The 14657-nt window shown below is 40.6% G+C and overlaps 1 protein-coding gene across 26 annotated transcripts in view; it reads right to left on the bottom strand.

Annotated features, from left to right (window-relative positions):
- The window catches only part of ADGRL3 (adhesion G protein-coupled receptor L3), a 662256-nt gene that overhangs the window by 204578 nt on the left and 443021 nt on the right, over positions 1-14657 (bottom strand). For all 26 annotated transcript variants that reach the window (XR_013542364.1, XR_013542366.1, XR_013542369.1 and 23 more), the window contains one exon: positions 3185-3265. Coding sequence is in view for 19 of the 26 variants with exons in the window: in XM_072991729.2 (XP_072847830.1) it covers positions 3185-3265 (81 nt within the window). In the remaining 7 variants the exon portion in view is untranslated. The remainder of the gene's footprint in view (positions 1-3184; positions 3266-14657) is intronic.

Here is a 14657-nt window from a genome sequence, read left to right on the forward strand (position 1 = left end):
TTTACATTTCACCAGGCATTTCTTTGATAATAACAATGTAACAAAAGCCCTACACAGGAGTTGAACATTATTTTTACTTTCACCAGTTAATGGGGTCAAACCCCAAAGTCCTGTCACCAACATTACATGCCTAATGAAGGAACCCCCCTTAGTGTCTGTATGTGTTTAGTGTGAGAATCTGTAGAACAGCTGAGGCAGAAGCTTCCAAGCAAGACAAAACTCTAATGGTCTCTAGCTCATTTAAAAGCTTCCATGTGTGCAACGGTAAACACAACAGCCTCCCTTTTCCTTGTGGGGGAGAATACCCGGGGGGGGGGGAGGCAGGACTACACAAAACAGCCCCTTCTCATTTGTGCATTAAGGAATGAGTGTTTCAGAACAGCCAAGCTGGGCTTTTGAGAAATTAACAAGACAGGGATGTATTAAGCAATAATATTGTACTTTTGGAAGGGAAAGATATAAAGTCAATGAGTTGTGGGAAATTGTTGGGACTGGATGGTTTAACAGCAAATTATTATCAGAAATTCTTGCCTGGGCTAGCAATCTGAGCTGTGGCTATTTTTTTAAAAAAATGTCAGTGACCATTGTACTGATTAATGGGATAATACAAGAAATTATTGTTAAATGTAAAGTTAGATAAACCTTATATTGTGGATCACACAGACCAATGCAGGACCAATTCCAGAGAGTTCCACTGGGAGATTTTTGTTCTGCCTCATAGCAATTGAGCGGTGCCACAGTGACATCCATTCCATTCCTCATGCTGATTAATATCTACAGGAAGGTGCTGGGAAGGGTCATTTGAAATTCTGGGGTTAGATGCTGTCAGTCTTCTTTCAATACCTGGCTCTGCTTTTCCTTGTCAGTAGAGTTAGCTGGGGCTTTGCATGCAGTGAATTGCTGTTTGGAGGCTGTAAAGCACTGGATGAAAGCTAACCAACTGAAGCTGAATCCCAGCAAGAAGGAAGCTTTGCAGTTTTGTGGTTTCCACATGTGGGGATTAAGTAGATGAACTTTTCTAGATAAGGTTGCACTCCCTTCTGAAGGAATAGGTACACGCCCTGGTGGTACTCCTTTAGCGATCTTTATCACTTGAGGCTCAGGTGAGTACAGTGCCTTGGAGCGCCTGAGGCCATCTTCAACCAGTTATGACCATTTCTGGACAGGGACAATATGGCTACAGTAGTTCAGGTAGCCTCTCAGGTAGACTACTGTAATGTACTCTATATAGGACTGCCTTTGAAGACAACATGAATGCTGCAGCGGGCACTATATGGAAGCTAGGCTGTTAGCAGGAACAACTTTCAGAGGTCACATGACACCATTTGTGAAAAAAATTCACTGGCTGCCAATACACTTCTGGTCTGAGTTCAAGGTGTTAATGATCACCTGTAAAGTACTAAATGGCCTGAGAGAATAATTCTTCCTATATAAACCTGTTTGATCATGAAGATCTAGTATTCAGGGATTCTCTGCGATCCACCATGGAGAACAACTCAAAATGCAGAGACATGAGGAAGGGCTTTCTTGCTGTGCCACCTCAACCATGGAATACTCTCCCCTCAGAGGCTTGAATGGAAACAGACACTAACCGTGTTTCAGCACCAAGCTAAAACGTGGATATTCAATAAGGTCATTGTGGATTAAAGATCATGGCGGCAGAGGCTTCTTCTTGTTGGTTTTAAAATACTATGTAGTTTTAAATATTTTAAACGTTGTGAAATAGTTTTAAAATATTTCATCATTTTTATTACTGCACTCTGCCCCGAGATCTTAGGATACAGAGTGGAATATAAATGGCAGGCAAGCAAGCAAATTCTGCTCTAACCCTTGCCACTGCTAGCCAAACATTCATTGCCCCTTTTGGGCTTTCAGGAATGCCTCCTGGATGCAGATTAAAAAAAAACAAAACAGACTTAGTATTCCACAGCAACCCTTAAAAGAGGATGGGTAATTATTGTTGCAGTTCTTTTGCATATAGATCCACAGAAACAAGCAGATGGCTCAGGCAGGGCCAGTGAAATAAAAGCACTGGAGTAACTGTCAGGTACAGTTTTCTCTTTCTCCACCCTAGTGTGGAGGGTCAGTGAACTAAAGTTGTTGGCCACTATTCACTGTGTCTTCTTCACACTGGTCTCCATTTCTCAGTCCCTGACCTACCTTCCCTTTTCCAGTATATTCCTGCATTGATAGGGGTGTTGCTTTGCTGGGGGAAAATCTGAATATATCCTCTTCAGACTGTTGCAACTCGGGCTAAGGGCTGGCTGGGGGATTCTGAGAGTTATAACTCAGGAAAAAAAATTCCCAGCTCTGATCAAGCAACATAGATACACTATTTCTGGATGTTTTTGTGTTCCGTAGCCCATTGCTCCACACAAAACTGATCAGTCTTTATTTAATTTTAAGTGCATGCTTTTTGGGGATAGTGCATAACATCTAAGAGTGCATTGTTTGAAGGAGTGGTCTTGGATCCATCATTGACACAAAAGACACAGGTGTCCTTAGTGGCTGAGAGCAACTTCAGTTTAGGCTGATATACCATCTACAACATTACGTGAATGAAGACAACTTTACAATGATTATGCATGCTCTGGAACCCTCCTGTTTAAATTATTGCACCACACTATATGTAGGACTGCCTTTGAAAATGGTCTAGAAACTTCAACTACATCAAAGGACAGTAACTAGACTGTTAATGGAGGGTGGCTGGTATGATGCTACGATTCAAGTTCACTGCAATTTACAATGGATGGCTGTCTCCTTCTGGGCTTCCCTACCACAAACTGCTGGTTTTAAAGCCTAAATGTCTTCCAGCTATATTTCCTGAAGGAGCATCTTCTCCCCTACTCAGTGACCTGCATGCTAAGACCCATCTTTTGAGATCTCTCTTATCAAATGAAGTGCTACAGAAGGTTATAAAAGAGAGCTCCTTTTCAGTGGTGGCATGCCGTCTGTGGCATGCCCCTTCAGAGTTGGTCATCTAGAGAAAACTTATTAACATATCCAACACAATATTGTGGGAGCAGCCACAGAAGAAAGAAGCTATGCCTGTTGGAAGAAATAATCGCCACTGTAAAATCTGTTCAGCCACAGAATGTATTCCCTTTTTGGCCAGGATACACTTCATATGATCAATCTAGTCAACAAATGCTTTTAGTAAAGAATTGTTACATTGCCAACTCACCTTTAAATGACTGTCTTTCAAGTTCTGGGTCCAAATGAACTGGAGGAACAAGGTAGGAAACTTGCCCATGGTGTGCCTGTCCTGTGGACAAAAAAAAAAACAAAAAACAAAAAAAAAAAAAAAACAAAACAATGAATTTCTAGTACTTATACTCAGATTGACAAGGATCTCATTCAAGACCCTAAAACATCAGATGCATACTTAGGCCCAAATTACATTTGTGTGCATTTTTATGATATGTAGTCCCTAATGGAAGAGGCTAGTGCAGGTATGATCATTATCAATAGTTAAATTTAGATAGACCAAATTAAAAAAAAAAACATTTTAACAACAGTCCAGTATAAGCATTATGCCACTGAAAATATTCTTTGTGCCATTGACTGATGGTAAAAATTGCAGAAGTAGATATTTTAATGTGCATGAAAAACATACAAAGCATTTTTTTTGCTTTTGTTTTTAAGTGGTGCAATAAAAGTATCACCTGTTGCTGCATTTGTATTGTTTTGGGAACCACATGGCTTTTTCTTGATTTTTCCCGGAAAGGTGTAAGATACTGTTGAATGGCTGGCCAGGGCACCAACTGAAGAACAATGTGAGTTCTTGAATATCATGGACTTTTGATGCCAAATAAGTAGTACTGCATGCTGAGGAAAGCATCCACAGGTAAAACTTTTGATTTGGCTAAAACTGGCTGTTTTCTAGTGTTTTAACTAAAAATTTTTAGTCCCATCTGTGATGTTTTCCCTAACCAAATTCTTTGAGTTTCAAAACTAAGGAGGAAGGGGGAAATGAGGAGGCTTCAGAGTGTTTGGCAGTCCTTGGCTTAAAGAGTTGGGTGATAAATTCCAAACTGCTGGGTGAGGAGAAGCTTAAAACCACAATCTCCCTCCACAGGCCTCTTGCGGACTGCATCTCTACCTATCTCAAGAAGCTAACTTGGCCCCAATAACAGCCATGATACTTTGGGGCTTTAATAAAAGCACATAGTTTTGGAACTAACTACAAGAACTTGGTACACAGCCTGAAGAAGATGAATTATCATTGAAAGCTGGCATTTTTAAAAAAAAAAATTCTTAATTTTTTAAGTGGTCCAGTAAAGGTATCACCTGTTCCGACATTTGTATTGTTTGGGGACCACGTAGACTTTTCCTGATTTTTCCTGGAAAGCATTTATATGTAATCTGTTCTTCAATAAACTGAAGGTGATGTACATTCTCCAATGAGCTCAAAGTAATATACAAAGTGATATACAATGGCTCTCCTCTCCCCATTTTTACCTTCACATACACCTTGTGAGATTGGCCCAGAAATGACATGTTTCTGCAAATAAGATTTTAATTTCATGTAAATTATAGTTTGTAAAAATAAAAGTAATATTAACGATCTTTTTACTCATTAAACTTTGTCATTTCTATGCACTCTGCAGAAAGACCATGGCATCCACACATCTTCAGTAAAAGACTAGCTGTACAACCAGTAGATTTTAAACCCGATTTAAGCCCAGGTGATTTTAGATTACAACTGGTTTTGTAGTCCAAGAACTTCAGGACATCTTAAACCCCAACTTCAAGAATTACTGGATCTACATAGTAACTCTTCATTTAATTTGCATATGCATAAAATAACACAGATGAGCAACACTCTGGGTAGAAAGGAACTGCTGGACCGTTTAGTTTTAACAGGCATTCATATGTAGATTTAACAACCATTCAGTACAGTATTCTGCTAAAATAGCTGTTCCTAGGGGAAGGACCAGGCAAATAATCCCAGTTTCACATTCTGCTTGAGGTCAGAGGCTAGATTTCTGTTTGGTTGTTGCAAATGCAACTTCTGCAAGAGTTATCCCTCAAAACAAATTACCCATGGGAGACTGAAAGACAATAGTTTTTAACCATGTGACTATCCTGGGGAGGTGAAGGTGGAAGGTTTGTTGTAGGACCCTACAGAGCTTGGAAATAAGACACAAGAGTAAACACGGGATCAGTGCCTGCAGTTTCACTTATCTGCTGCCTGAAAAAAAATCCCACAAATACACATTCCCAAGGTGTATCACATTTGCAAGGTGTATGACTAGATGGAACCAGAGACAGGTGGTTTAATGGAAATTGGTGACGGCCACCTGAACAGCCATGCAAGAACATAAAGAGGAGGTTTATTGTCAACAACAGACCCAGCAGGGCTGTGCCAAGTGACTGTATTTGAAAGTGGTGTGAGATATTCATGTCTCTTTACAGAGCCAGGGTCAATGGGGATGCGCGGATCTCTCTTTCTTTCGGGTAGGCAAATGACACCCCATGTTTTAGTAAAGTCAGGCTCTCTCACCTTGACAGTTTTCAGGCATGTTGCATCTGGAAAAATGTACTTGATGGGGAAAAACAAACTGAAAGCCACAAAATGGAACCATCTAAAGGAGCCAGGAACAAATGTGTCATTGGGGATTAACTGTTTGTTCTACCATTTATTTCAAACAAAAGGTGTAATTCAGAAATGAATAGTATTAATTTGATCAGTTCAACAATTGTCATTCAATCAGTTCAACAATGTTAACTCCGACAAATTTATTTTCCAACTTCTGTCAGTAACGTTCAAATCTGACATTCCAAATTCTGGGCAGACCTGAGTCTGGCTGGCCCAGGTTCACACAGAAGGTTTCAGGGCACTGACCATGCTTTGGCACTTTGGCCTTGTTTGGTGAATCGGGCCCCTAGATGTCGTGTGGGCACCCTGGATTCTAAACCTCACCTCCTCCTGCAGGTTTCCCTGCTATGCCTCCTACTCCGAGTGGGTGACTGTGGGTGGAGGAGGTACGTACAATCTGGGGGGCCTGCACAATACTGTACTTGTGGGCCTGATCCACCCTGAACTACCAAACCATGGTAAGTGCCCATTTTTATTCAGGGCTAAGTAGGTGTTAGAACCAGGGTGAATAAAAATAAATGATTTTTTAAAAAATCAAATTGATTTAAATTATAATTTATATCACAATTTAAATAATCAAAAAAATCCATTTAAAAAATGTAAATCATGATTCATTCATTCCTTTAGCTTATACACCATCCCAATAGCAAAAGCACTGAATTTATGATTTAAATCAAAGCCACCCAGTTCTCCTAAGTCTTATTCCAACACTCTAATCCCTATAACATGCAGACATATTACATGTTTCACGGTCAAATTCTTTGTATATTATTATGAAAAGTCTACAAAAGGGTATTGCTTTTGGGGTAATGAGTAATGAGATGGAATGTGTAGGTTTTATGCATGCTGATGATCCTAATGAAGCTGGCCAAATTTCATATAGAAAAGTGAAAAGGTTTTCTAATAAATATCCTAAAATCAGTTTCTTTTTTTAAAAAATTGAATTTACTAATTTGACTACAGAATACACTTGCACAATGTTCTTCCATACAACCATATTCCATATAATTTTTTGGTTCTTCTTACAGAATGTTTCTTTATACAGTGGTGCCTCGCTTAATGGGTGCTCCGTTTTACGACGAAATTGCATAACGACGTTTTTGTGATCACAAAAGCGACCGCAAAACGATATTTCCTATGGGGGAATTTTGCTTTGCGATGAACAGTTCCCTGCTTAGGGAACTGATTCTTGCAAAACGACGATTTTCCTACAGCTGATTGGTGGTTTCAAAATGGCCGCCGGGTAAAAAAAATGGCCGCCCGCTCTGTATCTGGCTACAAGGCGGTTATCACCCCCTCATAAGACTTAAAGTGCGGACTAGCTAATATATCATCTGGGGAATCTGTGTAATTAACCTGCTGACTGCTACAGCCTTGGAAGAAGGGGGAGAATCATCACTGGAACTCACAATGGATTATTTTAAGGGACTCCTTCAAGAATGTCAACTTAACATAATTAATCATTTTAAGATGCAAATTGACGAGATCAGAATGGACTTGGAAATGACTTTTTCTGCTCTGCAAGAAAAGATCGACAGCAAGGATAAACAACTAATCCAGATCCTTAATGAACAGCCTTTAATGTCGGAGAGAGAAATCACCTTACAGCAGGACAGAACCACCATGGAACAGCTGCCGTCAGAGAGAGAGAAGAAAAACATTCATTTTTTTCAAAAGATGCCTAAAAAAGATGAAAGGGGGGCGGGGAAGGGAGAATGTATATCAAGACTGTTCCGAAAGGAAAGAATATAAAGGGGGGGGATGGGCAAAGCTTAGGGCAGAAATTGACGACCAGGGATCATACACTATGTTGCTCCAAAACCAAACCACTGATTATATTGGGGTAAAATTAGTCAAACGTGTTGAAAATGTTTTAAAGAAATATTATAGATGGCATTTCAAAACTGGAAAACACTTTGTTTGTGAGGCACATAATGTTGAGACATTAAATATGTGTGATTATAGCAGTGACAATGTTGACAAGATTAGAGAGGCCAATCCCGGTTTGATGAGACTGGAGTTGATAAATAAAATTAGAAAGGAGGAAGTTACTTGCTGAACAAATAATAGAAATCAATTGATTTAAGATATATAAGCAAATTTGGCCAGACGTGAAATTTAAGGCTAGACGATGATGAATAATAATATTGGATGTTTTGTTCCAAGGCACGTATATGGAAATATTAAATATGTGTGAACTATAAGAGTGTTTATGCTCATAAGATTAAATACACAGTCTTCTGTATATAAGAATGAGGATCATCGAGGAATGAATAGGCCTGTGTAGATATTATGGTATATAAGTAATTTTAAAGAGGAACTGAGAAATGTTTATGATGAGAGTTAGATGGATGGAAATGCAGATGAGGGAATTTACAATATCTTTTTTATAAATATAGGATGTTCAGATACCTAATTAGATACACAAAATAGGGATGTGGAATATAGCATGTGCAGATGCACACGGATATATTATTCCTGCAGTCAGAAGTTATATAATAAATAAGCTGGTATGGGAAATATCTCCCCGCTGTATGTTCTGTTAGTCTTGTATGTTGTTAGTTTTATATGTTATTGTTTTGTAGGTATTTCTGTCTTTTTTTGTTTTTGTTTTTGTCTTTGTAGGTATATATGTTATAAAAAATAATAAAATGTTTTAAAAAAATGGCTGCCTGCTGTTTTCTGGGACGGATTCCTTGCTGCATGGGCAGCGAAAATGGCCGCGCTATGGAGGATCTTCGCTGGACAGTGAGTTTCAAGCCCATAGGAATGCATTAATTGGGTTTTTATGCATTTCTATGGGCTTTTTAATTTCGCTTTACGATGTTTTCGTTCTACAGCGATTTCACTGGAATGAATTAACATTGTAATGCGAGGCACCACTGTATAATCATATCATATATTTGTTTCTTTTTCTTTTCTTTAATTGCAAACTGGAAAAATGAAAAAGGCGAACAAGGTGGTGTGGTGGTTTTTTTTAGAAGTGAAGCAACTATAGAATTCTAGAAGATTTCAGTGAAATGAAGTATCTTCTGAAGGAATCAAACCTGCCAAGTATCAGATGAATGAATATATGCAGGATTTTTTGTTCAAAATCAGCCTTTTCATTTTGAGAGCATTAAAAATGAGAGAAAGAAGGGGGGGGAGACAGCTGTTGCTTGTAGTCGATTAAGTAAGAAAATGATGTACAATGCAGACATGATCCTCTGTGAGAATCTGAAAAAAAATCTATATTTTTTGGGGGGGGGATTTTTTTGTTGAGTTTTCAAATATGTAGGGGGGAGTGACTCATTCCTCTTTCCATGCAATAATACATGCAATTACATGTATTATAAGGATGTCCCTAGGTAAGAAAATGTCAGTATTTCAGAGAAGTAGGTGCAGGAGAGTTATCATGAAGGTATAGCAAAAAGCAAATAAACAAATACAAAGCATTTTTGGGCAACAAGGAAAGGCAGGGAGAACCCTACGGGCATATCCAATTTTGCGTGAGTTGCTCTTGTGACTCTTGGGTGCACAATGCAGCACTCTCAGCAATACCCGGCCTGAGTAGATATCATCTAGAAGGGTGGGATAAAAAGCAATCAATCAATCAATCAATCAATCAATCAATCAATCAATCAATCAATCAATCAATCAAACAAACAAACAAACAAACAAATAAATAAATACCCCCTTCTGTACAAAACTAACCCACACACAACCCTTGCCATGTACATCACAGAACATGGGATGTAATTGCTCTGTATAACACTGATGCATCGCTATACAAAAAAGGAAACACACACTAGAAGCAATTACGAGTGTCTAGTTCTTTGCTAGTGAGGGATGTTTCGACTGCCTTCTGAACTTGCAGTTCATATTGATCCTGTGTTTTGATACTGGACTGTGTTCAGACCACAGCAGAAAATCCTGCGCTACCTAGCTACTCTACCCAGGTGTCCCTTCAAGAGAACAGACATCTGCATTCCTGTAGTTGTCCAGCTGTTGGGGACTACTGTATATTCCTAAATGCTCAGCTGTGGACAAGAATCCGTGTTGATGGGAGCAAAACTGACTTCAGCAGAAACGCAGATGCCCCTCTCTTCTTTCTGCCTCCTTTGCCCTCTCCGCTCTCTTTCTCTGCGTCTCTTCTGTGCCCTGAGAAAGGGAATTATGTTTTCAGTGCACAAAGAGGAATTCTTTGGGAGTTTTGGGAGCCGTTCCATCTTCTCTGCAGCTCATCCATTTCCTGACCAGCTGAGGAGGGATGTTAGGCAGGAGTGGACAGTGGGGAGTTTTCTAAAAGTCTCTTACGCACCGTCTCCAGCTCAGCTGACTGGGAAACAACTGAGCAGGGGTGAAGAAGGCATTGTTCTGTAGGAAGCCACCACTTCAAGTTGTCTTGAGGCAGAGACTCTTGCAGGGCCACGTGTACCTTGGCTTTCCTGAGGGGTACAGTGGCAGGAACAAGCCTTTCCTAGGCCTCAGGGGACTAGCTATGAAGTCATGGCAGGCTGTAACCTTCCCTAAATGGGGCATTAGAGGAAGAGCTGCATAAGAAATGCATTTATATTTTTACAATGTGGTCATCATTCACTTGTTTTTCACAGCTTTTTCTACTCCTAGTAACCTCTTTTCTACACAAGCAAGGGTATGAGAGACATAGATTAGGCTAACAGAGTAACTATCCCATTTGAGGTAATATGTGTGCTGTATTAAAAATATTGCTGTTCTTCTGTGGCATATGGGAAGTAATTAATATTGTTCCCCCACTGAGATGCCCCGTCATTGCTTCGAGCAGTTTTCCAATGAGAGTCACAGAGAGAGCGATGGTCCCTGCCCTGGTTTTAGCTTACCTTCATTATAATGACTTTCAGAAGTGTCCTACATGTTAGCCCTCCCTCCTCATAGTAAAAGAAATACACGAAAACCACCACCTCCCCAGCATTTCAGGAGTATAATAAATTCAGAACATGCTGGGAAATAAGAATTGTACTATAATTTAATCACCAGCTCTGTTGTTGCTATCAAAACAAGCAGCACAAGGTGGGGGTGATGTGTTAATTCTTTGTCTAAACCTAACAGCTCAGAGGTTCAATTTCTGGCTATGTTGGAAGATTGTGGCTTCATCACACGATCATCCAAAGAGTACTTGAAGGAGCACTGAAAAGCCGGGGTTCACATGTTCTCTTCACACTCACTGTATTGCTGTTTCCCTCTGTGTTTCATATTTGATGTGAACCATGTTGGATACCACAGCAAACCACAGATCGGTCTAAAGAGGAAATGGAAATGGAAGCTGTGAGCAAGAAGGGTGAGGGAGCACAACAAGCCTTTTCGCTCCTCCTGATTATGGCCAGGATGACTATTTAATCTGACCCTGTGTCTGATTGATGCTGATATCCACAGCTTTGATGGCTAGACAGGTCTATGCTGCCTGGGACACAAGAATGGCTTTGTCAGTCAGGCAAATCTTAGTTCAACAGGCCTGCAATACAGTCAACATTAAAATATGTAAACATACAGCCAATCCTCGACTTACAAACGGCCCTAGTTATAAACATTTCGACTTACAAACCTCTCTGATAGAAAAATATTGACTCGACTTGCAAACTTAGATTCGAGTTACAAACCGAAAAAAAACGCGCGGGAGGTTAACTGTTGGCCAGTGAAGAGGGTGCCTGTCTGCTTCCTCACTCTTCCCAGCGTTTTGAGAGTGGATTTGTAGACAGTCTTCAGACTGCCTGGTACTGCCTGGTATTGCCTGGTACAGTGCTGTAAGGACTGTATTTTTTTTTTGGCATTTTTTAATTTTGGATTTTTAAAAGGTGTTCCCTCCCTCCTTTGCTGCCCCCCTTTCCCCCAAAATGTGCTTGTATTGGCTTGTCTTGATTGAAAAGGTGCTTTTAAAGGTGATCTGTTGTCTGAAAGGTGCTTGGTTTTTCCCAGAAGGTGCTTGTCTTGGCTGAAAAAGTGCTTTTTAAGGTGTTCTGTTGAAAAGGTGTCTGTTCCCTCCTTCCCTCCCTCTTTTCTATCCTTTTTAAAAACCTAAATCATCTTAGGTTAAAAGGAAAAAAAGAAAAAATTCTGCTCCTAGTGGTAGGAATGGATTAACTGGCTTTCCATTAGTTCCTATGGGAACTAATGATTCAAGTTACAAATCACCCCTCCACCTAAGAACCAAAAACAGCTGGAACGGATTAATTGGTGACAGAGTTGCAGTATTACCAGGATGCGCTAGGTGGCGCTAACCAGTAGAATTTCCCAGAGAGATGAAGACACCAGGCAATAAGACAGGGTTGATAGCAGAAAAGCTGTAGTAACCCAATTTGTTTGTAGAATATATACATACACATGCAGCTTTGTCCTTGTTTCCAGTCCCGTAGTCATACAAAGCAGTTTCAACAGACTTCAGGCATAAATCAGGTCAAAGTCCTTATAAATCAATTCAGTAGTCATATACCATATATTCAGTCCAGCAGTCAGAGTCCTTCGCCAGTATTCTCCATGACGACACAGCACCTTCCACAACCAAAACACCACGGCACCACAGAGTATGTGTGCTGGCTCTGCTTGCTTTATCCCAGGGTTAGCCAATCCTGGGATTTCTTTCTCAGCTGATGTAAGTCTTGCATTATCCCAGCTGCATAAATTCTTACTTTACTTATTTTCTTAGCAATGATCCTTACAATTACTTATAGTCTTTGATTGCTTTTATACAAAACTGGACTTAACAATTTCTCCAGGTTTATCTCAAACCTTTCAATTGTTTTTCAATGCATTCCTATGGGAAATGCTGATTCGGAATGGATTAAGTTTGTAAATTGCGGGTTGACTGTATGCTAAATTTGAAAGCAGGAGATAATTTGGCTGTCCCTTCCACTCTTTGTTTTGTTGTTAGTAAAATTACGACAGCACCATTTTAAGCCATGTTTTCTTGTTTAGCAATTAAAATTTTCCCAAATGCTTGGTATTTCAGTTTGATGTCTCACAATGGAAGTGTGCAGTTCAAAATGCATTACGCTCTACGGATTATTTTTTTATTTCAGTTTTATGTTAATGATCTGGTCCAAAGTTTAAGTGACACGGGGCTATGCAGGGGCCCACAGCATCTTTAGAATAACCTTAACCCTTGGGCTAATGTGGCTTCCCTCCAGGCCACAAACTGGGACTGCAGAATAGATTTTAAAAATCCTTAACAAAACGCAAACCCACATGGGAGCTCCTGATGGGGTAAGTATTACAGTGGTGCCCCGCTTTACGATTACCTTGTTAAATGACAAAATCGCTTCACAACGATGTTTCAAAGGGTGATTTTTGTTTGACAATGATCAGTTCCCTGCTTCAGGAACTGATTCTTTGCATTACGACGATATAAAAACAGCTGATTGTCGAGTTTCAAAATGGCTGCCCGCTGTGCAAAATGGCTCCCTGCTGTTTTTAGGACAGATTTTTCGCTTAGCAGGGATTGGAAAATGGCTGCCCTATAGAGGATCTTCGCTGGACGATGAGGTATTTCGCCCATTGGAATGCATTGAACCACTTTTCAATGTGTTTCAATGTGTTTCCCCCCCTTGATGACAATTTCGCTCTACAGCGATTTTGCTGGAACGGATTATCGTCGTCAAGCAGGGCACCACTGTATACGGGCAAACAAGACGTCATTTTAGTTTATTTATTTATTTATTTATTTATTTATTTATTGGATTTATATACCGCCCCATAGCGCTACAAGCACTCTCCGGGCGGTTTACAATTTTAATTATAAAAGGCTACACATTGCCCCCCCAGCAAGCTGGGTACTCATTTTACCGACCTCGGAAGGATGGAAGGCTGAGTCAACCTTGAGCCGGCTACCTGGGATTTGAACCCCAGGTCGTGAGCACAGTTTTAGCTGCAGTACAGCGTTTTAACCACTGCGCCACGAGGCTCTTAATGGCCGGCAGATGGTCTTTGGCTCCTTCTGGGTGTAGGCACGATGGTCTGGTGCGGTCCCAGGGGCAGCTCCGGCCTGTAAGCTCTCTCTCCCCCTAGGCCAGGTGGTTGATGTTGAGAGGGGGTGAGGCAGCCAGGAGCAGCAGGCCGCAAGGCCTGTAACCACAGAGGGAGATCCAGTAGGGGCCCAACCACAGACTCACTGCCTCTCACACAGTGAGCTATGGCCGGCAGATGATCTTTGGCTCCTTCTGGGTGTAGGCACGATGGTCTGGTGCGGTCCCAGGGGCAGCTCCGGCCTGTAAGCTCTCTCTCCCCCTAGGCCAGGTGGTTGATGTTGAGAGGGGGTGAGGCAGCCAGGAGCAGCAGGCCGTTATGTTGAACAGGGTCAAGAACCCTTCTGCTGACAGGCATCAATAAAATAAAAACATTGTGGAAGTATAAACTAGCCCTAACAGGTGTAGAGAGGACCGATCCTATGCTCTATCCTATGAATAAGAAAAAAAATATCCTATTCTCTATTGCAGTGGTTCCCAACCTTGGGTCTCCAGATGTTCTTGGACTAAAATCCCCAGAAGCCTTTACCACTAGCCGTGCTGGTCAGAATTTCTAGGAGTTGTAGTCTAAGAACATCTGGGTTGGGAAGCACTGCATTGTTTCACAGCTGACTGAATGGGTGTTCTGGACCACCTTTACACTGCATTGGTTCCTTTGTTAGAAAACTGGGAACCTGCGGTATTCTTGAAACCTTCATTGACAAATATAGAGATGAATGAGAATTTAGTCCCACTTCACTGAACTTACTAAAGTTTGAAAAATTCTTTCTAAAATGAGAGAAAGAAATTGAGATTTAAAAACCTCTAATGTGTGCGTAAGTGAAACTAAACTTTCAATCCAGCAGATCTGTTCTGACAGATAACTTGTCTTTAAAATCCAGTGTCCTTTCCTTGCTTGAGAGAGCTGTGTTAATCTGTGTTATTTACAGAATTCAGTCATGGGAGATAGATGACAATTTTGGTGTTTGTTTCATTAGGACTCACAAAAATTTGCAACCATCTCCAAAGACACAAAGGAAAGACATTTAGAAAGCACGCAGTACACCAAACCAGGCTTATGGCTGAATGATAGGAAGTACAAA

Source organism: Pogona vitticeps, chromosome 2 (genome assembly GCF_051106095.1).
Source record: "Pogona vitticeps strain Pit_001003342236 chromosome 2, PviZW2.1, whole genome shotgun sequence".
Lineage (NCBI taxonomy): Eukaryota > Metazoa > Chordata > Lepidosauria > Squamata > Agamidae > Pogona > Pogona vitticeps.